At 45.2% G+C, this 23,971-nt stretch overlaps 1 protein-coding gene and 2 long non-coding RNA genes across 3 annotated transcripts; all 3 read left to right on the top strand.

Annotated features, from left to right (window-relative positions):
- The first annotated feature begins 2,112 nt into the window (after positions 1–2,112).
- LOC133153875 (uncharacterized) lies at positions 2,113–2,445 on the top strand. Its single transcript, XR_009714406.1, has 2 exons — positions 2,113–2,233; positions 2,296–2,445. It is a non-coding gene; the product is annotated as an uncharacterized LOC133153875 (long non-coding RNA).
- Positions 2,446–13,185: 10,740 nt separating this feature from the next.
- Positions 13,186–13,518, top strand: LOC133153853 (uncharacterized). Its single transcript, XR_009714399.1, has 2 exons — positions 13,186–13,306; positions 13,369–13,518. It is a non-coding gene; the product is annotated as an uncharacterized LOC133153853 (long non-coding RNA).
- Positions 13,519–20,308: 6,790 nt separating this feature from the next.
- LOC133153809 (uncharacterized) lies at positions 20,309–20,853 on the top strand. Its single transcript, XM_061277965.1, has 2 exons — positions 20,309–20,590; positions 20,706–20,853. Exons 1-2 carry the CDS (start codon positions 20,352–20,354, stop codon positions 20,830–20,832), a joined length of 366 nt encoding a protein of 121 aa, XP_061133949.1. The 5' UTR covers positions 20,309–20,351; the 3' UTR covers positions 20,833–20,853.
- The last annotated feature ends 3,118 nt before the right edge of the window (positions 20,854–23,971 follow it).

The following is a 23,971-nucleotide window of genomic DNA, read 5'->3' as shown; positions in this document are numbered from 1 at the left end:
GTGACGGGAGCGGCACAATTCAGAAAAAGTGCTCAGCTCGCCGAGAAAATGCGATTTAAGCAATAAAATTAAAAATGCTTATAAAACATAAACCAAACGTTGGAGGTGGTCATTTCCTCATGCGCAGTGATAAACTCGGCACTCTAAAGCACCCGAGAGCGTTTTTTTCGATGCCAACCTAACCAGAGTGACGGGAGCGGCACAATTCAGAAAAAGTGCTCAGCTCGCCGAGAAAATGCGATTTAAGCAATAAAATTAAAAATGCTTATAAAACATAAACCAAACGTTGGAGGTGGTCATTTCCTCATGCGCAGTGATAAACTCGGCACTCTAAAGCACCCGAGAGCGTTTTTTTCGATGCCAACATAACCAGAGTGACGGGAGCGGCACAATTCAGAAAAAGTGCTCAGCTCGCCGAGAAAATGCGATTTAAGCAATAAAATTAAAAATGCTTATAAAACATAAACCAAACGTTGGAGGTGGTCATTTCTTCATGCGCAGTGATAAACTCGGCACTCTAAAGCACCCGAGAGCGTTTTTTTCGATGCCAACCTAACCAGAGTGACGGGAGCGGCGCAATTCAGAAAAAGTGCTCAGCTCGCCGAGAAAATGCGATTTAAGCAATAAAATTAAAAATGCTTTTATAACATAAACCAAATTTTGGAGGTGGTCATTTCTTCATGCGCAGTGATAAACTCGGCACTCTAAAGCACCCGAGAGCGTTTTTTTTCGATGCCAACCTAACCAGAGTGACGGGAGCGGCACAATTCAGAAAAAGTGCTCAGCTCGCCGAGAAAATGCGATTTAAGCAATAAAATTAAAAATGCTTATAAAACATAAACCAAACGTTGGAGGTGGTCATTTCTTCATGCGCAGTGATAAACTCGGCACTCTAAAGCACCCGAGAGCGTTTTTTTCAAATGTTAGGGTGCTGTTCACTCTAACTTATTTTGCAAGGACCACACTGGAGACAAGTTAGTCGTTTTAGACACCTGCAGGCGGAGAGTTCACTCGTCGCTGTGCTCTCAGCGATGATCGAATGAAGTCTGACTCAGGCCTCGTCAGGCGCTTATTTATTGAGAGAAACAAAGTGGGGTTGGAAGTGGGGGTTTGGGAACACACAGGTTGGGGTGAAGACGGTCCCCTGCTGATCAAAGCATAGCAGGGGACCTTTTACGACGTTCTGTAAACAAAGCAACTTTGATTGCTTCCTCTGCAGCTAGTCAATAAGTTGAAATGATCTTAGCACTTTGGTAAACTAATTTTGTCTAGACAGGACAAACTAGTTAAATTATTACAGGTTACATTCCAACATAATCATACGATGAAGATATTCTGCAAACCCTAACAAGTGCTGACACAATTGCTTTGCTGCTGGGGCCACACCCCAAGGAAAATCCTCCTCGTGACTAATTGCAGCTCAATTGGACTTTCAGTTAACCATCCCATATGTGGGACTCACGATGGGATCACCGGTGTTTGAGTGATGTTCCAGTCATTTATTTTCTTTCTGTGTGTTCGCAATTGCCATGGTGATAATACTAGCCAACTTACATTGGCTCCCGGTCCATTTAAGATGTGACTTCAAGGTTCTTCTACTAACCTATAAATCGCTGCATGGCTTAGCGCCTTCATATCTCGTCGACCTAGTTGTTCCTTATGTTCCGTCTCGTAACCTTCGTTCGCAAAACGCTACCCTTTTAGCGACACCGAGGGCCAAGAAAATGTCTGCAGGCTCTAGAGCATTTTCTATTCGGGCTCCAGAGCTTTGGAATGCCCTACCAATGGATATTAGGACTGCTACCTCAGTAGAAACATTTAAGACACGTTTAAAGACACATTTCTATGACATGGCCTTTGACTAACCTGTAGTGGCCGATTCGGCTGGAGTTTGTTTTCTCTCCCTCTCCACCCCCTCCCTCCCCCCTCCCCGGCCGGGGAGGTGGTTAGGTGGCACCCATGCTGACAGCGGCTATCTGGATTCTCGTGGGCCAATTCAAGTTTGCCGCAGAATTCATCCTGAAGGCCCACGAGAGTGTCACGGTAATCAATCTTATCTGGAAGATCTCAGATACATGGTGCTCAATATTTCAATGACCTTTACATGCATCAGATCTGGGCGGCTGACGCTGGCCGAAACCACAATCCTCCCTCTGATCTAGTCTGGGAGACACAGTCCAACTGGGGACCCGTAGGCCAGGTCCACTTTACCTTGATCAACGCCAACGGAGAGGTGCCACATCTTTCAAGCGACAAGAAGCAATATTTCTCTTTTGACGTCCGTTTTTCTTCCAGGAAATAAGGATGAGCAAAGCCACTGGCGCACGTTTGGAAGATGATGATGGAAATTCCACTTCCACCGTGGGATAGAGGAAATGGAATTTCGGTTTCTTGTGTGTCTTGACATATGAAGGGATTGACAATAAAGCAGACTTTGACTTTTGACATGGTCACATTATAAAAATATTGTATAACAATACAATTAAATGGGCTTTTTTTTAAATAAAATCTGCTCCGACCTGTTGTGAAATCTAATTGAAATAATTGAAATAAAGTTGTTGTTCTTTAAAAATGATTGAATTCGTCTTTTTTCATTCTGTGTAATTACATGCTGCTTATGCACCAAAAAAAAAAGAGTGTAATATCGGTTTCATCAGTATATAATTGAAACCGTAAGGTATTCGGAAATCCCTGCGGTCAGTAGAATATATAACGGCTGTGCAATGAGAAGTCAAGACATGTTCCACGAGAGCAGGCGGTCAAGGCAAGAGTAATCTCGACGCAACATGCCCAACATGTGTAAGTCAGTGATGAATGTTTCCTGAATTTTCTTCCTCTTTTGCCATTCATTCATGATTTTCTTCTGCTTCCGCATTAGACACGCAAATTCTCGCGGTGGGCTTGGTGGCTTTTCTAGTACTGCGAGCCAATGGCGCTCCGTTGACAGAAGCGACCACCGTCTTGCCATCAAGCGACACCTCAAGTGAGGAGGAAACGGCGCCCTCTGACCTGCTGACCTCTGCTCATGTTTGGGACTCGGTTCTGGGTACCGCTAAAGAACACCAGAAAGCTGTAAGTGGAAATTCAGAAAGCACCTTCATTGTCTTCTCCTGGCTGTAAAACATATCTGACTTGTGACTAATTTCAATATCAGTTTGATGATGAATTCCAAAACAATGTCAACTTTCATTTACTGGAGCACAACAAAGCACCTCAGTTTCCAGCAAACTGCCCCAGCTCCAACTTTAGCAAGGTAAGAACCAGAAATGGAAAACCACCAGAGGTGGGAGAAAATACAGACACTGACACTTTCCATAATTGTTTGCTAGCATCGGCTTGACTTTTATGCGTAGGTTGAATAGATATTTGTTTTTTAACTGACCTAAATATTCTTTTTTCCAGGAGGCTTGCCTGCACAGGCTGGCCCAAGGTCTGTCCACTTACATAATTCTTCTCAAACACTACTCTGAACTCCTGCTCTACAATATCAAACAAAAGGTTGGCCAGTGTGACAATTTAGGGATAGGAAATGAATTTTGCTGTTACTATAATACCTATTTTGACATTGTGTTGCTTACTCTTGTCCGGCAGATGAAAAAACCAGAAGAGGTCACAGGCCTGAGTAGCAATGAGGAAGAGAGCCTATTGAGGTCACTGTACCACCCCGATGCTTTCCACAGAAAGATGACGGCGCACAACATCCTGCGGAAGCTCTACATCTTCATTGTTGACGGCGAGAGGGCGCTGAGGCGCAAAGAACGGCGAAGGGGAAAACATGCCAAGGTCTTCGCCATGTTTAGTTTATTGCGGTAGTCACGTCCGCCACTGAAGCCCGTCGGAAATGTTGGGCAAAACATGAAGTGAATTAAGTTGTTGGCTCTGCACTGACGTGTCGTAACCCACTGACGGATTGATGATGTATTTGTTTTTGCATGACGCACTGAGTTTTTTAAATTTTTTATTCTGTAGATAATCTATTTATTGCTCATTCAAAAAAGCCATTGTGAATCTAAGACCTTATTTATTGCAAACAGTCGTATGAATTATTTAAAGAAGATATTTATTACATATTATTGTTTTTATACTTGAAGGCATGATAATTATATTTATTTTTTAAACGGAATGTATTTTTAAAACATGAATAAAACTATTTGCTTACTTGTGAATTGAACTGCTTGATTTATAACACTTTGGCAGGTGTCTTTTGAGAATTTCACTTATTAGATTGAACTACAGAAATCTCTTTTTCTGAGATTCAAAGACATCGTATATATATATATATATATATATATATATATATTTGCAAAACTGAAATATCGTAAGGCCACTTATGGGCTTTACTGTCAGACATTTATTGACAAAAACATGGAACAGACTTCAAGACAATGTCGTAACAATAACAAATAAATATCTCAGACCAAATTGACTTTCAGGTGGCCAACTCGTCGTGGTCTTCAGGTGGAGGTTGTTGATGCAGGTGCACGTCATCCTTCTTCAACCCCAAAGTAAACTGAAACGAAGCAAAAACAGCCAACGATACATATGTCATTGTTGTTTTTGACTTAATCTGCCATTTTTATTAAGGTTCTCTTTCTACATATTTACCAAACACAAGCGATACATTAACTTCAATACAAAAAAAGGGCACTACCTCAAATACAACTTAGAAAACAGTTTGACTGAAATGGTAGTCATTCAATAAATAAATATACGCACATTTTCTTTTTCAAATTGCAGCCTTTGCGGTTTTGAAAATTGCAGTTGATCACATTGCAACGTCGACTTGAATTCTATTCATCTCTCAGTTTTAATGCACAGACAGACACACGAGAGAAAACGCTGACACAGAAGCAGTGGATGACGCAAATCCGTGTTGCCGCAAGCAGACCTGTTGCTGAGATTGTCTCATGTGTTGAGACGAGCGACACTAGACGGTGTTCAGGTGAACGTCACCACCAAGAATTTACCGATAACGACAGTGGAGTGGTTTTCACTACAGGTAAACAGCTGGCAAATGTGACAAAAATTCCAAAATCTCGTAGAGAAAAGTTCCTACGACAAATAAAAGCACAAGAAAAGTTAAAAGAAAAATTGGAAGTGAGACGTAAAAAACAGGAACTAAAGAGAATGATGAAAAACTCTAAAGAGAGGGAACAGTACAGTCAAATTGCAGAGGTAAGACAAAGGAAATTGGGTTATATTAGAACCCGTTATCAACAGGACAAGCGTTTTTGTGCCAAACAAAAGTCCTATTTTACACAACGTTGTCAGACGGATCATGAGTTTAAGAAGAAAAACCTTTCCCGTTTCTCACGTCGTTATAGGACAGATGAGTGTTTTACGATGAGACGACGCGCTTACATCACAGAACGTTACCGTGACGATGTTGGGTTTCGAAACAGGCAGCGCTCTTACATGACACGCCGTTATTTAAACAACCGTGAATTCCGATTAAAACATCAGGAAATCATGAGGCGCATAATGGCAAAAAAATCTGATTCACTGAAGACCAAAACAATGCGCAGAGTAAGTACGCTTTTGAAAAAATACTAAGTCATAAACCGACTATGTAGGGAGCGAAATGACTGTGTGCTCATGAAAGCTGTTGAGGTATTCAAAGCCCAAATTAAGAATGGCCCCACATTTGTCTGCACTGTTTGCCACAGAGCATTGTTTCCGAACCAAGTACGCGCTTGTCAACGTAGATTTTATAAGAAAAACAGACATGTTGTTGCAAGTTGTCTCACGGGACAATTTGTCCATATCTGTGATGATGAATGTCAGGCCTCGTGCAGCGTACCAGCTGAAAGAAAACTGGAGTGGATATGTCACACTTGCTATAGTCACCTCAAAGATGGTAAAATGCCTGCACTTGCTGTTGCGAACAATCTCACACTCTCTGATATTCCAAAGGAACTGTGTGGATTGAACATACTGGAGAGACACCTCATTTCCAAATGCATATCATTTGCCAAAATTGTACCTCTTCCCAAAGGTCAACAACGAGCCATTCGTGGAAATGTGGTGTGCGTGCCATCGGAAGTACAAGAGACGGTCAATGTCTTGCCCAGACTAAGAAGTAAGTCACAGATGTTGAGAGTGAAACTGAAGAGACGGCTTTGCTACAAAGGCCATCAGTTTTTTCAAACTGTCACTTGGTCTAAGCTAATGAGCGCTCTGATGAAACTGAAACAAGTCCATCCACAGTACAGAGACATAACCATTCGCGACGATGCGGACCTTTGCGACCCAACCCTCACTGACGATGAGAGCAGCTCCGATGAAGCGCAAATGAGCGACAGTGAGTACAATGAGGAAGCTCTGGAGGAGATGTACAGATTTGAAAGTGATGCTCTGTGTGGGATGAACAGTGACTCTCAACATGACAACAGTGGTAACAAACAGCAACAAGAAAATTCGGAAGACGGTGATCAACCAAATGGTGGAGTGAAACTTGAATCATGTCTCCAACCCAATGATGTGGCAGAGGAAATTATGAGTTTTACAGAGGGCATTTATTGTGTTGCTCCTGCAGAAAGAAACAACCCAGTAAGTTTTTTCAAGACTCCCAAGCTTGAGGCCATGGCTTTTCCGGTGCAGTTTCCCACTGGTCAGAACACCCTCGATGAAGAGAGAGCAATAAAACTCACACCAAGCAAATATTTCAAAACCCGTCTGTGTTGCGTGGATGAACGCTTTGCTCGAGATACCAACTACTTGTTCTTTGCCCAGTTTGTGACTGAAATTTACCAGGCAACGTCGAGCATGACAATACAGCTGCGCAAAGGTAAGCCTTTTACCAGGGATGGTCGAAGGATAAACAATGCCATGCTTCAGGACAAACGTGAAGTTGAGAAACTGGTGCGCAGCAAAGATGCTGTCCGATTCATGACACCGCTGAGAGGTACGCCGGCCTATTGGGAGAAAACCACCAAAGATCTTTTTGCTATGATCCGGCAGCTGGGCACACCCACGTGCTTTTGCACATTTTCTGCTGCCGAAATGCGTTGGGAAGAGGTCATCACCGCCGTCAAAGCGCAACAAGGTGAAGTAGTGAATTTCACCCAACTTGACTGGGCTACCAAGTGTGAGATCCTACGCAGCAATCCTGTGACGACGATGCGCATGTTTGACAAGCGTGTGGAAGCTCTGTTCAGAGATTTGATCCTCTCTCCGGCGCAACCGATTGGTGAGGTCGTCGACTACTTTTACCGACTGGAGTTTCAACACAGAGGAAGTCCTCACATTCATTGCCTCATATGGGTTCGAGGTGCCCCTGTATTTGAGGAAGCCACGGATGGAGCCATCTGTCATTTTGTGTCTCGCTACATCTCGGCCGAGCTGCCGGACCCGCAGAAGGAACCGGAATTGTACAAAAAGGTCACAGAGGTTCAGATGCACAGCAAAAGTCACTCCAAATCGTGCGTCAAACACCAAGGTGCAAATTGCCGCTTTGGATTCCCCAAACAACCGTGCGATGAAACAATGATCGTCAGACCTGCGCCCGTCGACGACGACAATCGAGATCAACGCAATGACGATCGGTTGGCGTCGAATGCCAAGCTTGTTCCCGTGCTAAATCTGCTGAATGAGCCTGAAACGGCATCCCTGACTTTGCCTCAGCTAGTGGCTAAATGTAAGCTCACCGGTGACAAGTACATGAACTGTTTGCGCATGACGGCCTCGTCGAGTTCTGTCGTGCTTAAGCGAGAACCGAAAGACTGCTGGGTCAACAACTACAACCGCCATTTGCTTCTTGCCTGGGATGGAAACCTGGACATCCAATACATCCTGAATGCCTACTCTTGCATCGCATACATCTGCAGCTACATCAGCAAGGCTGAACACGGTCTGAGCCAATACCTGAAATCGGTCATTGAAAACTCCCGCTGCGCAAATGTCAACGAGAGCGATGAAATGAAGCAAATTATGCAAGCGTACTCCAAGAAAAGAGAAGTGAGTGCTCAGGAATGCGTCGCACGTGCGTGCGGCTTGCATATGAAACAGTCCTCCCGCATGGTGGTGGTATTTGTACAAACGAGTGACAATGCGCTGAAAATGAGTTATCCTCTCTCGCTCCTTGAGGGCAAAACGCAGGAATCTCATGAAGTGTGGATGACTGGCCTGCCGGAAAAATACAAATCCAGACCTCAAACAGAGGAATTTGAAGTCATGTGCTTGGCTGATTTTGCATCAATGTGCAGAATTGTTTATGGCAAACAAGCCAAAGGTAAGAATGTTTTGCCTCTGCTGAACGACATGGGCTTTGTCCAGAAAAGAACAGAAAAACATGCGGTCATCAAATACTGCAAATACTCTGAACAAAAGAATCCGGAGGAATATTACTGCTCCTTGCTCAAGCTGTACCTGCCTCATCGTGCTGATTGCCAATTAAAATCTGAACGCTGTCCTTCCTATCAGTTGTTTCATGATAACGCCTGTGTACAGTTACCGTATAACGACTCTGTGGAGCGCGTGTGCCAAATTGTCAGAAGGAACAGAGAAAGGTATGAGAAATACAGTCGAGACATTGACAACGCCATCCAAGAGGTGGAGGAGAGTGGGCTCGTCATAAACGAATGGTGCCACCTGGCTCCCGAGAGTGAGTTGCAAAGACTCGAATGCGTTGAGGAAATGAACGCGAGAGATGAACCGAACGACAACGTGGAGGAAAATGTCCCGGACTATAACGTCAGGTCCAAAACAACGCAAATGTCCATCGTGACAGAGGCTGCAGCCATCGATCCCGCAGTGTTACGCGACATGTATCGTAACCTGAACCAAAAGCAAGCGTCCGTCTTCTACAAGGTCAGAGATTGGTGCATAAAACGTGTGTGTAGCTCAAAGCCCATTGAGCAGTTCTTCTACCACATCAACGGTGGCGCCGGGACCGGCAAATCGCATCTGATCAAGTGTATCCACGCAGAGGCTACCAAAATACTGCAGAGACTACCACGACTGGCTGAGGAGGCCGACATTTCCAAGCAAGCGGTTGTTCTCGCAGCTTTCACTGGCACGGCGGCGTTCAACATTTCCGGGGCAACGTTGCATTGTCTACTCAAACTGCCGAGAAGTCTCAAACCCCCGTACCACGGGCTGGGCAATAAACTGGACGAAGTCAGAGCCGAGCTGTCCATCGCCGAAATACTCATCATCGATGAGATTTCCATGGTGTCGAAAGACCTCTTTGCCTACGTGAATGCCAGGTTGAAACAAATCAAAGGAATTAATTTACCTTTCGGTGGCATGTCTGTTCTTGCTGTTGGAGATTTCTTTCAGCTCCCTCCCGTGAGACAGTCCAAACCTCTGTGCGTGTACGATCCTACGCGGCTGGACCACTGGCGTGACGACTTCAAAAAGATCACGCTCACCGCCATCATGAGGCAGAAAGACGATGTCGCCTTTGCCGAACTGCTGAACCGACTCCGCGTCAAAGAAAAGTCAGATGAACTGTCGGAAATGGACAGAGCTCTCCTTGCCACGAGGTACACTTCCCCAGAAATGTGTCCAAAGCATATTCTGCATGTTTTTGCCACCAATAAACAGGTGGATGGCCATAACTCTGCGATGCTGGAACTGTTTCATAAGGACATTGTGCAGATTGACGCGGATGACTACAAGAAAGACAAAGGAACTGGCAGAATGGCAAGGCAAGCTTCCCCTGTGCAAGGCGCTAAGAATGAGCTCCCGGACTCAATCAAAGTTGCCTTGGGTGCTCGTGTTATGATCACACGGAACGTTGATGTTCAATCAGGTCTGTGCAACGGGATGTTTGCAAAAGTTGTCAAATTGGTGAACTATCCAAATGAAGCCCGTGTCCAGAAACTTGGGTTGGAACTCGATCATGTGAGTAACACAGCGCGTGCTGCTAACCCCGTGTACATTGACAGACTGGAGGAGAAGCTGAACAAGGCTGGAGTGACGCGCCGACAGTTTCCCATCAAGCTTGCTTTTGCCTGCACGATCCACAAGGTACAAGGCATAACAACGTCACAGGCTGCAGTTTCGCTGAAAGGTGTTTTCGAACACGGCATGGGGTACGTAGCTCTGAGTAGAGTGACTTCGCTCAGTGGTCTGCATATTCTGCATATGGATGAGAGAAGGCTTCATGCAAATCCACAAATCACTGCTGCTCTTGCTGAGATGGCAGAGGATTCTTTGGAGAGCGTCATGCCCCTCCTTCACGTGATGCCGTCGGTAGATCGGGCAAATCACCTGGTTGTCGTCCATCATAACACCGAAGGGCTGTCTTGTCACATGCAAGATATCGTGTCTCATCACGAACTGCTTTTCGCTGATGTTTTGTGCTTCACAGAGACACACCTCCAAGGATCAGTGGCCGATGGACGTGCTTGCTTGGAAGGCTACACGATGTTTTGCAGGAACCGAAGTGATTCTTACACAAACTGTCCTGACTTGGCTACAAAACGTGGTGGCGGCGTAGGTATTTGTGTTAAAAGTCACATCGCGGCCCAGGAAAAGAAATACGTTCAGGGTGTGACCGACATTGAATTTGTTGTGGTGATGTTGGGATCACCGGTGTTTGAGTGATGTTCCAGTTATTTATTTTCTTTCTGTGTGTTCGTAATTGTCATGGTGATTGTTCTGGTGTTTTTTTAACTCGGCTGTATGTATTTGTTTGTTCACGCTGATTTCTCCGACTGCCCGAAATTTTCCATATTCTCAGTTTATGTGTATATCTGTCATCTCAGGGACACGAAGAAAGAATCCGATCTGGCGAAAGCCCGTGCGGCTCTGGACTCAGAGGCCACAGAGCGTGAACGTCTGCAGGTGAAGTTTTCCAAGCTGAAGAATGATTTTGACGAGCTGGAAGCAAGGTGAGGCCCGCCCGGCCATTTTATCAAAAATATGCCAACAACAAAATGGATAGTGGATATTAGTGCTGACACAATTGCTTTGCTGCTGGGGCCACACCCCAAGGAAAATCCTCCTCGTGACTAATTGCAGCTCAATTGGACTTTCAGTTAACCATCCCATATGTGGGACTCACGATGGGATCACCGGTGTTTGAGTGATGTTCCAGTTATTTATTTTCTTTCTGTGTGTTCGCATTTGTCATGGTGATAATACTAGCCAACTTACATTGGCTCCCGGTCCATTTAAGATGTGACTTCAAGGTTCTTCTACTAACCTATAAATCGCTGCATGGCTTAGCGCCTTCATATCTCGTCGACCTAGTTGTTCCTTATGTTCCGTCTCGTAACCTTCGTTCGCAAAACGCTACCCTTTTAGCGACACCGAGGGCCAAGAAAATGTCTGCAGGCTCTAGAGCATTTTCTATTCGGGCTCCAGAGCTTTGGAATGCCCTACCAATGGATATTAGGACTGCTACCTCAGAAGAAACATTTAAGACACGTTTAAAGACACATTTCTATGACATGGCCTTTAACTAACCTGTAGTGGCCGATTCGGCTGGAGTTTGTTTTCTCTCCCTCTCCACCCCCTCCCTCCCCCCTCCCCGGCCGGGGAGGTGGTTAGGTGGCACCCATGCTGACAGCGGCTATCTGGATTCTCGTGGGCCAATTCAGGATGGGGGAACTGCAGCTCAACCTCCTCGAAGACACTGCCAGGACAATTGAGGGCTCCTTCGGCAGCCCTCTGCTATGACATGGACATCCACTTTTTATTTAATTGATTTTCATGTTGTACCATTTGTGCCCTCTCTGCATCCATTTCAACCTGGTGATCCTGAAAGGGGGATCCTTCCATCTGTGGTCCCTTCTCAAGGTTTCTCATTTTCCCCTGGTAGGGGTTTTTAAGTTTTTCCTTGCCCTTTTGGGAGCTTAAGATCAGGGGATGCTTTGAGAATAATTGTCAATTTCTGTCTATGTGAAGCCCTTTGAGACTGCTTGTGATTTAGGGCTATACAAATAAACTTGACTTGACTTGATTGTTCTGGTGTTTTTTTAACTCGGCTGTATGTATTTGTTTGTTCACGCTGATTTCTCCGACTGCCCGAAATTTTCCATATTCTCAGTTTATGTGTATATCTGTCATCACAGGGACACGAAGAAAGAATCCAATCTGGCGAAAGCCCGTGCGGCTCTGGACTCAGAGGCCACAGAGCGTGAACGTCTGCAGGTGAAGTTGTCCAAGCTGAAGATTGATTTTGACGAGCTGGAAGCAAGGTGAGGCCCGCCCGGCCATTTTATCAAAAATATGCCAACAACAAAATGGATAGTGGATATTAGTGCTGACATAATTGCTTTGCTGCTGGGGCCACACCCCAAGGAAAATCCTCCTCGTGACTAATTGCAGCTCAATTGGACTTTCAGTTAACCATCCCATAGTCGCACATCAATATAAATAGCGCATTTGACTGCGTCGAGGGTTTAATACTGTTTTTGCTCAGGAAGTCGCATCACATTCAAATCCTTAAAGATGAGCTGGAGTTTGAAAAGAAGCTGCATTCCGCGGTCGGTAATTACCATCACTATCGCTTATTTAATTAATGAAAATAAAGCTGAGTCATTCTCACGTCTCACGTAGGACTTGCGCATGGTCCAAAGCCAGCACGAGTCTCGCATGGTGGAGTTGGAAGCCGGCCAAAAAGTGAAAGATCTGGAGGAGGCTCTGTCTACAGAGAGGGAGCGGACCCAGAACAAGGAGGAGAGGTCTTTTTACAGCTTTAGAACATACCACAACGTTTGCTCTCATAGCAATTAATGTCTCCACGTTTGTCCCCAGGGTACGCCAAACCATGTCGGCCAGCAAAAAGAGGAAACGTCCGAAGGACAGCGAGGGTTTGAGCTCGGGCGGATGCAATGTGCCTCGTCCTAAAATCGCCCAGCAGGTCACTGTGGATGAGCAGCAGGTCACTGTGGATGAGCAGCAGGTCATTCTGGATGAGGTGGACTCGTACGGCAAATATGTCAGACTCCGCAATACAGTTGATGAGGTCAGTGGATGTGTCACAGGGGAACATCTTACGAAATTTGCACATTTTCCAGTAACGACTAACCTGTTGAGATCAATTTCAACTATTAGGATCAGAATTTGGGGAACTGGCAGGTGAAGCTCCAGATTGGATCTTCTGCTCCCATCGTATTCAAGTTTGCCGCAGAATTCATCCTGAAGGCCCACGAGAGTGTCACGGTAATCAATCTTATCTGGAAGATCTCAGATACAAGGTGCTCAATATTTCAATGACCTTTACATGCATCAGATCTGGGCGGCTGACGCTGGCCGAAACCACAATCCTCCCTCTGATCTAGTCTGGGAGACACAGTCCAACTGGGGACCCGTAGGCCAGGTCCACTTTACCTTGATCAACGCCAACGGAGAGGTGACACATCTTTCAAGCGACAAGAAGCAATATTTCTCTTTTGACGTCCGTTTTTCTTCCAGGAAATAAGGATGAGCAAAGCCACTGGCGCACGTTTGGAAGATGATGATGGAAATTCCACTTCCACCGTGGGATAGAGGAAATGGAATTTCGGTTTCTTGTGTGTCTTGACATATGAAGGGATTGACAATAAAGCAGACTTTGACTTTTGACATGGTCACATTATAAAAATATTGTATAACAATACAATTAAATGGGCTTTTTTTTAATAAAATCTGCTCCGACCTGTTGTGAAATTTAATTGAAATAATTGAAATAAAATTGTTCTTCAAAAATGATTGAATTCGTCTTTTTTCATTCTGTGTAATTACATTCTGCTGTATGCACAAAAAAAGAAAAGAGTGTAATATCGGTTTCATCAGTATATAATTGAAACCGGAAGGTATTCGGAAATCCCTGCGGTCAGTAGAATATATAACGGCTGTGCAATGAGAAGTCAAGACATGTTCCACGAGAGCAGGCGGTCAAGGCAAGAGTAATCTCGACGCAACATGCCCAACATGTGTAAGTCAGTGTTTCCTGAATTTTCTTCCTCTTTTGCCATTCATTCATGATTTTCTTCTGCTTCCGCATTAGACACGCAAATTCTCGCGGTGGGCTTGGTGGCTTTTCTAGTACTGCGAGCCAATGGCGCTCCGTTGACAGAAGCGACCACCGTCTTGCCATCAAGCGACACCTCAAGTGAGGAGGAAACGGCGCCCTCTGACCTGCTGACCTCTGCTCATGTTTGGGACTCGGTTCTGGGTACCGCTAAAGAACACCAGAAAGCTGTAAGTGGAAATTCAGAAAGCACCTTCATTGTCTTCTCCTGGCTGTAAAACATATCTGACTTGTGACTAATTTCAATATCAGTTTGATGATGAATTCCAAAACAATGTCAACTTTCATTTACTGGAGCACTACAAAGCACCTCAGTTTCCAGCAAACTGCCCCAGCTCCAACTTTAGCAAGGTAAGAACCAGAAATGGAAAACCACCAGAGGTGGGAGAAAATACAGACACTGACACTTTCCATAATTGTTTGCTAGCATCGGCTTGACTTTTATGCGTAGGTTGAATAGATATTTGTTTTTTAACTGACCTAAATATTCTTTTTTCCAGGAGGCTTGCCTGCACAGGCTGGCCCAAGGTCTGTCCACTTACATAATTCTTCTCAAGCACGTGGAGAAGGAATATCCCGGCAGTAAAATTCTGTCTGAGGCCAAACACTACTCTGAACTCCTGCTCTACAATATCAAACAAAAGGTTGGCCAGTGTGACAATTTAGGGATAGGAAATGAATTTTGCTGTTACTATAATACCTATTTTGACATTGTGTTGCTTACTCTTGTCCGGCAGATGAAAAAACCAGAAGAGGTCACAGGCCTGAGTAGCAATGAGGAAGAGAGCCTATTGAGGTCACTGTACCACCCCGATGCTTTCCACAGAAAGATGACGGCGGACAACATCCTGCGGAAGCTCTACATCTTCATTGTTGACGGCGAGAGGGCGCTGAGGCGCAAAGAACGGCGAAGGGGAAAACATGCCAAGGTCTTCGCCATGTTTAGTTTATTGCGGTAGTCACGTCCGCCACTGAAGCCCGTCGGAAATGTTGGGCAAAACATGAAGTGAATTAAGTTGTTGGATCTGCACTGACGTGTCGTAACCCACTGACGGATTGATGATGTATTTGTTTTTGCATGACGCACTGAGTTTTTTAATTTTTTTATTCTGTAGATAACCTATTTATTGCTCATTCAAAAAAGCCATTGTGAATCTAAGACCTTATTTATTGCAAACAGTCGTATGAATTATTTAAAGAAGATATTTATTACATATTATTGTTTTTATACTTGAAGGCATGATAATTATATTTATTTTTTAACGGAATGTATTTTTAAAACATGAATAAAACTATTTGCTTACTTGTGAATTGAACTACTTGATTTATAACACTTTGGCAGGTGTCTTTTGAGAATTTCACTTATTAGATTGAACTACAGAAATCTCTTTTTCTGAGATTCAAAGACATCGTATATATATATATATATATATATATATTTGCAAAACTGAAATATCGTAAGGCCACTTATGGGCTTTACTGTCAGACATTTATTGACAAAAACATGGAACAGACTTCAAGACAATGTCGTAACAATAACAAATAAATATCTCAGACCAAATTGACTTTCGGGTGGCCAACTCGTCGTGGTCTTCGGGTGGATGTTGTTGATGCAGGTGCACGTCATCCTTCTTCAACCCCAAAGTAAACTGAAACGAAGCAAAAACAGCCAACGATACATATGTCATTGTTGTTTTTGACTTAATCTGCCATTTTTTTTAAGGTTCTCTTTCTACATATTTACCAAACACAAGCGATACATTAACTTCAATACAAAAAAAGGGCACTACCTCAAATACAACTTAGAAAACAGTTTGACTGAAATGGTAGTCATTCAATAAATAAATATACGCACATTTTCTTTTTCAAATTGCAGCCTTTGCGGTTTTGAAAATTGCAGTTGATCAGATTGCAACGTCGACTTGAATTCTATTCATCTCTCAGTTTTAATGCACAGACAGACACACGAGAGAAAACGCTGACACAGAAGCAGTGGATGACGCAAATCAGTGTTGCCGCAAGCAGACCTGTTGCTGAGATTGTCTCATGTGTTGAGACGAGCGACACTAGACGGTGTTCAGGTGAACGTCACCACCAAGAATTTACCGATAACGACAGTGGAGTGGTTTTCACTACAGGTAAACAGCTGGCAAATGTGACAAAAATTCCAAAATCTCGTAGAGAAAAGTTCCTACGACAAATAAAAGCACAAGAAAAGTTAAAAGAAAAATTGGAAGTGAGACGTAAAAAACAGGAACTAAAGAGAATGATGAAAAACTCTAAAGAGAGGGAACAGTACAGTCAAATTGCAGAGGTAAGACAAAGGAAATTGGGTTATATTAGAACCCGTTATCAACAGGACAAGCGTTTTTGTGCCAAACAAAAGTCCTATTTTACACAACGTTGTCAGACGGATCATGAGTTTAAGAAGAAAAACCTTTCCCGTTTCTCACGTCGTTATAGGACAGATGAGTGTTTTACGATGAGACGACGCGCTTACATCACAGAACGTTACCGTGATGATGTTGGGTTTCGAAACAGGCAGCGCTCTTACATGACACGCCGTTATTTAAACAACCCTCAATTCCGATTAAAACATCAGGAAATCATGAGGCGCATAATGGCAAAAAAATCTGATTCACTGAAGACCAAAACAATGCGCAGAGTAAGTACGCTTTTGAAAAAATACTAAGTCATAAACCGACTATGTAGGGAGCGAAATGACTGTGTGCTCATGAAAGCTGTTGAGGTATTCAAAGCCCAAATTAAGAATGGCCCCACATTTGTCTGCACTGTTTGCCACAGAGCATTGTTTCCGAACCAAGTACGCGCTTGTCAACGTAGATTTTATAAGAAAAACAGACATGTTGTTGCAAGTTGTCTCACGGGACAATTTGTCCATATCTGTGATGATGAATGTCAGGCCTCGTGCAGCGTACCAGCTGAAAGAAAACTGGAGTGGATATGTCACACTTGCTATAGTCACCTCAAAGATGGTAAAATGCCTGCACTTGCTGTTGCGAACAATCTCACACTCTCTGATATTCCAAAGGAACTGTGTGGATTGAACATACTGGAGAGACACCTCATTTCCAAATGCATATCATTTGCCAAAATTGTACCTCTTCCCAAAGGTCAACAACGAGCCATTCGTGGAAATGTGGTGTGCGTGCCATCGGAAGTACAAGAGACGGTCAATGTCTTGCCCAGACTAAGAAGTAAGTCACAGATGTTGAGAGTGAAACTGAAGAGACGGCTTTGCTACAAAGGCCATCAGTTTTTTCAAACTGTCACTTGGTCTAAGCTAATGAGCGCTCTGATGAAACTGAAACAAGTCCATCCACAGTACAGAGACATAACCATTCGCGACGATGCGGACCTTTGCGACCCAACCCTCACTGACGATGAGAGCAGCTCCGATGAAGCGCAAATGAGCGACAGTGAGTACAATGAGGAAGCTCTGGAGGAGATGTACAGATTTGAAAGTGATGCTCTGTGTGGGATGAACAGTGACTCTCAACATGACAACAGTGGTAACAAACAGCAACAAGAAAATTCGGAAGACGGTGATCAACCAAATGGTGGAGTGATACTTGAATCATGTCTCCAACCCAATGATGTGGCAGAGGAAATTATGAGTTTTACAGAGGGCATTTATTGTGTTGCTCCTGCAGAAAGAAACAACCCAGTAAGTTTTTTCAAGACTCCCAAGCTTGAGGCCATGGCTTTTCCGGTGCAGTTTCCCACTGGTCACAACACCCTCGATGAAGAGAGAGCAATAAAACTCACACCAAACAAATATTTCAAAACCCGTCTGTGTTGCGTGGATGAACGCTTTGCTCGAGATACCAACTACTTGTTCTTTGCCCAGTTTGTGACTGAAATTTACCAGGCAACGTCGAGCATGACAATACAGCTGCGCAAAGGTAAGCCTTTTACCAGGGATGGTCGAAGGATAAACAATGCCATGCTTCAGGACAAACGTGAAGTTGAGAAACTGGTGCGCAGCAAAGATGCTGTCCGATTCATGACACCGCTGAGAGGTACGCCGGCCTATTGGGAGAAAACCACCAAAGATCTTTTTGCTATGATCCGGCAGCTGGGCACACCCACGTTCTTTTGCACATTTTCTGCTGCCGAAATGCGTTGGGAAGAGGTCATCACCGCCATCAAAGCGCAACAAGGTGAAGTAGTGAATTTCGCCCAACTTGACTGGGCTACCAAGTGTGAGATCCTACGCAGCAATCCTGTGACGACGATGCGCATGTTTGACAAGCGTGTGGAAGCTCTGTTCAGAGATTTGATCCTCTCTCCGGCGCAACCGATTGGTGAGGTCGTCGACTACTTTTACCGACTGGAGTTTCAACACAGAGGAAGTCCTCACATTCATTGCCTCATATGGGTTCGAGGTGCCCCTGTATTTGAGGAAGCCACGGATGGAGCCATCTGTCATTTTGTGTCTCGCTACATCTCGGCCGAGCTGCCGGACCCGCAGAAGGAACCGGAATTGTACAAAAAGGTCACAGAGGTTCAGATGCACAGCAAAAGTCACTCCAAATCGTGCGTCAAACACCAAGGTGCAAATTGCCGCTTTGGATTCCCCAAACAACCGTGCGATGAAACAATGATCGTCAGACCTGCGCCCGTCGACGACGACAATCGAGATCAACGCAATGACGATCGGTTGGCGTCGAATGCCAAGCTTGTTCCCGTGCTAAATCTGCTGAATGAGCCTGAAACGGCATCCCTGACTTTGCCTCAGCTACTGGCTAAATGTAAGCTCACCGGTGACGAGTACATGAACTGTTTGCGCATGACGGCCTCGTCGAGTTCTGTCGTGCTTAAGCGAGAACCGAAAGACTGCTGGGTCAACAACTACAACCGCCATTTGCTTCTTGCCTGGGATGGAAACCTGGACATCCAATACATCCTGAATGCCTACTCTTGCATCGCATACATCTGCAGCTACATCAGCAAGGCTGAACACGGTCTGAGCCAATACCTGAAATCGGTCATTGAAAACTCCCGCTGCGCAAATGTCAACGAGAGCGATGAAATGAAGCAAATTATGCAAGCGTACTCCAAGAAAAGAGAAGTGAGTGCTCAGGAATGCGTCGCACGTGCGTGCGGCTTGCATATGAAACAGTCCTCCCGCATGGTGGTGGTATTTGTACAAACGAGTGACAATGCGCTGAAAATGAGTTATCCTCTCTCGCTCCTTGAGGGCAAAACGCAGGAATCTCATGAAGTGTGGATGACTGGCCTGCCGGAAAAATACAAATCCAGACCTCAAACAGAGGAATTTGAAGTCATGTGCTTGGCTGATTTTGCATCAATGTGCAGAATTGTTTATGGCAAACAAGCCAAAGGTAAGAATGTTTTGCCTCTGCTGAACGACATGGGCTTTGTCCAGAAAAGAACAGAAAAACATGCGGTCATCAAATACTGCAAATACTCTGAACAAAAGAATCCGGAGGAATATTACTGCTCCTTGCTCAAGCTGTACCTGCCTCATCGTGCTGATTGCCAATTAAAATCTGAACGCTGTCCTTCCTATCAGTTGTTTCATGATAACGCCTGTGTACAGTTACCGTATAACGACTCTGTGGAGCGCGTGTGCCAAATTGTCAGAAGGAACAGAGAAAGGTATGAGAAATACAGTCGAGACATTGACAACGCCATCCAAGAGGTGGAGGAGAGTGGGCTCGTCATAAACGAATGGTGCCACCTGGCTCCCGAGAGTGAGTTGCAAAGACTCGAATGCGTTGAGGAAATGAACGCGAGAGATGAACCGAACGACAACGTGGAGGAAAATGTCCCGGACTATAACGTCAGGTCCAAAACAACGCAAATGTCCATCGTGACAGAGGCTGCAGCCATCGATCCCGCAGTGTTACGCGACATGTATCGTAACCTGAACCAAAAGCAAGCGTCCGTCTTCTACAAGGTCAGAGATTGGTGCATAAAACGTGTGTGTAGCTCAAAGCCCATTGAGCAGTTCTTCTACCACATCAACGGTGGCGCCGGGACCGGCAAATCGCATCTGATCAAGTGTATCCACGCAGATGCTACCAAAATACTGCAGAGACTACCACGACTGGCTGAGGAGGCCGACATTTCCAAGCAAACGGTTGTTCTCGCAGCTTTCACTGGCACGGCGGCGTTCAACATTTCCGGGGCAACGTTGCATTGTCTACTCAAACTGCCGAGAAGTCTCAAACCCCCGTACCACGGGCTGGGCAATAAACTGGACGAAGTCAGAGCCGAGCTGTCCATCGCCGAAATACTCATCATCGATGAGATTTCCATGGTGTCGAAAGACCTCTTTGCCTACGTGAATGCCAGGTTGAAACAAATCAAAGGAATTAATTTACCTTTCGGTGGCATGTCTGTTCTTGCTGTTGGAGATTTCTTTCAGCTCCCTCCCGTGAGACAGTCCAAACCTCTGTGCGTGTACGATCCTACGCGGCTGGACCACTGGCGTGACGACTTCAAAAAGATCACGCTCACCGCCATCATGAGGCAGAAAGACGATGTCGCCTTTGCCGAACTGCTGAACCGACTCCGCGTCAAAGAAAAGTCAGATGAACTGTCGGAAATGGACAGAGCTCTCCTTGCCACGAGGTACACTTCCCCAGAAATGTGTCCAAAGCATATTCTGCATGTTTTTGCCACCAATAAACAGGTGGATGGCCATAGCTCTGCGATGCTGGAACTGTTTCATAAGGACATTGTGCAGATTGACGCGGATGACTACAAGAAAGACAAAGGAACTGGCAGAATGGCAAGGCAAGCTTCCCCTGTGCAAGGCGCTAAGAATGAGCTCCCGGACTCAATCAAAGTTGCCTTGGGTGCTCGTGTTATGATCACACGGAACGTTGATGTTCAATCAGGTCTGTGCAACGGGATGTTTGCAAAAGTTGTCAAATTGGTGAACTATCCAAATGAAGCCCGTGTCCAGAAACTTGGGTTGGAACTCGATCATGTGAGTAACACAGCGCGTGCTGCTAACCCCGTGTACATTGACAGACTGGAGGAGAAGCTGAACAAGGCTGGAGTGACGCGCCGACAGTTTCCCATCAAGCTTGCTTTTGCCTGCACGATCCACAAGGTACAAGGCATGACAACGTCACAGGCTGCAGTTTCGCTGAAATGTGTTTTCGAACACGGCATGGGGTACGTAGCTCTGAGTAGAGTGACTTCGCTCAGTGGTCTGCATATTCTGCATATGGATGAGAGAAGGCTTCATGCAAATCCACAAATCACTGCTGCTCTTGCTGAGATGGCAGAGGATTCTTTGGAGAGCGTCATGCCCCTCCTTCACGTGATGCCGTCGGTAGATCGGGCAAATCACCTGGTTGTCGTCCATCATAACACCGAAGGGCTGTCTTGTCACGTGCAAGATATCGTGTCTCATCACGAACTGATTTTCGCTGATGTTTTGTGCTTCACAGAGACACACCTCCAAGGATCAGTGGCCGATGGACGTGCTTGCTTGGAAGGCTACACGATGTTTTGCAGGAACCGAAGTGATTCTTACACAAACTGTCCTGACTTGGCTACAAAACGTGGTGGCGGCGTAGGTATTTGTGTCAAAAGTCACATCGCGGCCCAGGAAAAGAAATACGTTCAGGGTGTGACCGACATTGAATTTGTTGTGGTGATGTTGGGATCACCGGTGTTTGAGTCATGTTCCAGTTATTTATTTTCTTTCTGTGTGTTCGCAATTGTCATGGTGATTGTTCTGGTGTTTTTTTAACTCGGCTGTATGTATTTGTTTGTTCACGCTGATTTCTCCGACTGCCCGAAATTTTCCATATTCTCAGTTTATGTGTATATCTGTCATCACAGGGACACGAAGAAAGAATCCAATCTGGCGAAAGCCCGTGCGGCTCTGGACTCAGAGGCCACAGAGCGTGAACGTCTGCAGGTGAAGTTGTCCAAGCTGAAGATTGATTTTGACGAGCTGGAAGCAAGGTGAGGCCCGCCCGGCCATTTTATCAAAAATATGCCAACAACAAAATGGATAGTGGATATTAGTGCTGACATAATTGCTTTGCTGCTGGGGCCACACCCCAAGGAAAATCCTCCTCGTGACTAATTGCAGCTCAATTGGACTTTCAGTTAACCATCCCATAGTCGCACATCAATATAAATAGCGCATTTGACTGCGTCGAGGGTTTAATATTGTTTTTGCTCAGGAAGTCGCATCACATTCAAATCCTTAAAGATGAGCTGGAGTTTGAAAAGAAGCTGCATTCCGCGGTCGGTAATTACCATCACTATCGCTTATTTAATTAATGAAAATAAAGCTGAGTCATTCTCACGTCTCACGTAGGACTTGCGCATGGTCCAAAGCCAGCACGAGTCTCGCATGGTGGAGTTGGAAGCCGGCCAAAAAGTGAAAGATCTGGAGGAGGCTCTGTCTACAGAGAGGGAGCGGACCCAGAACAAGGAGGAGAGGTCTTTTTACAGCTTTAGAACATACCACAACGTTTCCTCTCATAGCAAATAATGTCTCCACGTTTGTCCCGAGGGTACGCCAAACCATGTCGGCCAGCAAATAGAGGAAACGTCCGAAGGACAGCGAGGGTTTGAGCTTGGGCGGATGCAATGTGCCTCGTCCTAAAATCGCCCAGCAGGTCACTGTGGATGAGCAGCAGGTCACTGTGGATGAGCAGCAGGTCACTCTGGATGAGGTGGACTCGTACGGCAAATATGTCAGACTCCGCAATACAGTTGATGAGGTCAGTGGATGTGTCACAGGGGAACATCTTACGAAATTTGCACATTTTCCAGTAACGACTAACCTGTTGAGATCAATTTCAACTATTAGGATCAGAATTTGGGGAACTGGATTGGATCTTCTGCTCCCATCGTATTCAAGTTTGCTGCAGAATTCATCCGTTTGCTTACATAATCTTCCTGGGGGGCGTTTTCCAACTCCATTAGCTCCTGATACTCATCCAGCTGCTGGTGCATCCGCTCCCACATGTCGGCCATTTCTCGGTCTTTCTCCCTGAGGAGGCTACGCATGGTGTTCCCTCTTTGGAGACAGAGCCTCGTCCAGATCTTTCACTTTTGCATCACGGGCTGCAAGCTAGTGTCAACACAGACTTTTTAAACTTTTGCAGCTGAGACAGATTCTAAGGTCCAAATGATAAATGGTTACCTCTTTTTGAAGGTAGAGTTTAATTTGAAGTTCATGCTGGCTTTGCATCTTCATCAAGGCTTCGGGCAGTTTACTTTCATAATCTTCCTGGGGGGCGTTTTCAAACTCCACCATGCGAGACTCGTGCCGGCGTTTGACCTTGCGCAACTCCTACGTGAGACGTGAGAATGACTCAGCTTTATTCTCATGAATTAAAAATAAGCGATAGTGATGATAATCGTGTAATAAACTGGGAATATGGAAAATGGATGGACGCAGTCAAATGTGCTATTTATGTTGATATGCGACTATGGCAGACATGGGCAAACTACGGCCCGCGGGCCACATCCGGCCCACGGGGCCGTTTAATCCGGCCCGCCAAACCTGAATAAAGTGTATTATAAATGTTTGGGGGGGTCATTTTCCCTACAATTACTATGTTTCCCCAGTAGATGGGAAAGCGCCCGCCCGCGCATTTACTCCCGGGAGCCGTCAGAAAGCTCGGTGCACACTCACAAGTACATGTGCGTACTCAGTAGTACGTAGTCATTTCATCTATCAGTGCCGAATTTTGAGTGTAGGCTGTGACGTCAATATTCTCGTAATTCGCGTGCTGAGTTTTCAGATACAGTTTTACGCTAAAGCCACCCACAAACCTTCCCCTGGAATCCTTCTATTAAAATGAGTCGCCCAAGAAAAAGCAAGGTGGACACAGTGCCGAGTGTTTAAAAGAGAGTGGCCAATTTGGCTCGACGTACGCGACGTGACGTTCAGCCACATGAACGTCAACAAAGCCAGTCACAGATCTAGGTTAATGGACCGACACCTCGGCTCTATCCTAAGAATTACCACAA

Source organism: Syngnathus typhle, linkage group LG5 (assembly GCF_033458585.1).
Source record: "Syngnathus typhle isolate RoL2023-S1 ecotype Sweden linkage group LG5, RoL_Styp_1.0, whole genome shotgun sequence".
In the NCBI taxonomy this organism is placed as follows: Eukaryota; Metazoa; Chordata; class Actinopteri; order Syngnathiformes; family Syngnathidae; genus Syngnathus; species Syngnathus typhle.
This window is presented reverse-complemented; position numbering and strand designations above follow the sequence as displayed.

Bases quoted from the DNA above. Each gene is read 5' to 3' on its own strand.
- LOC133153809 (XM_061277965.1), top strand. From the start codon at position 20,352: ATGTCTGTTCTTGCTGTTGGAGATTTCTTTCAGCTCCCTCCCGTGAGA. The intron at 20,591-20,705 runs GTACACTTCCCC...GACATTGTGCAG, and splicing joins AGAGCTCTCCTTGCCACGAG to ATTGACGCGGATGACTACAA.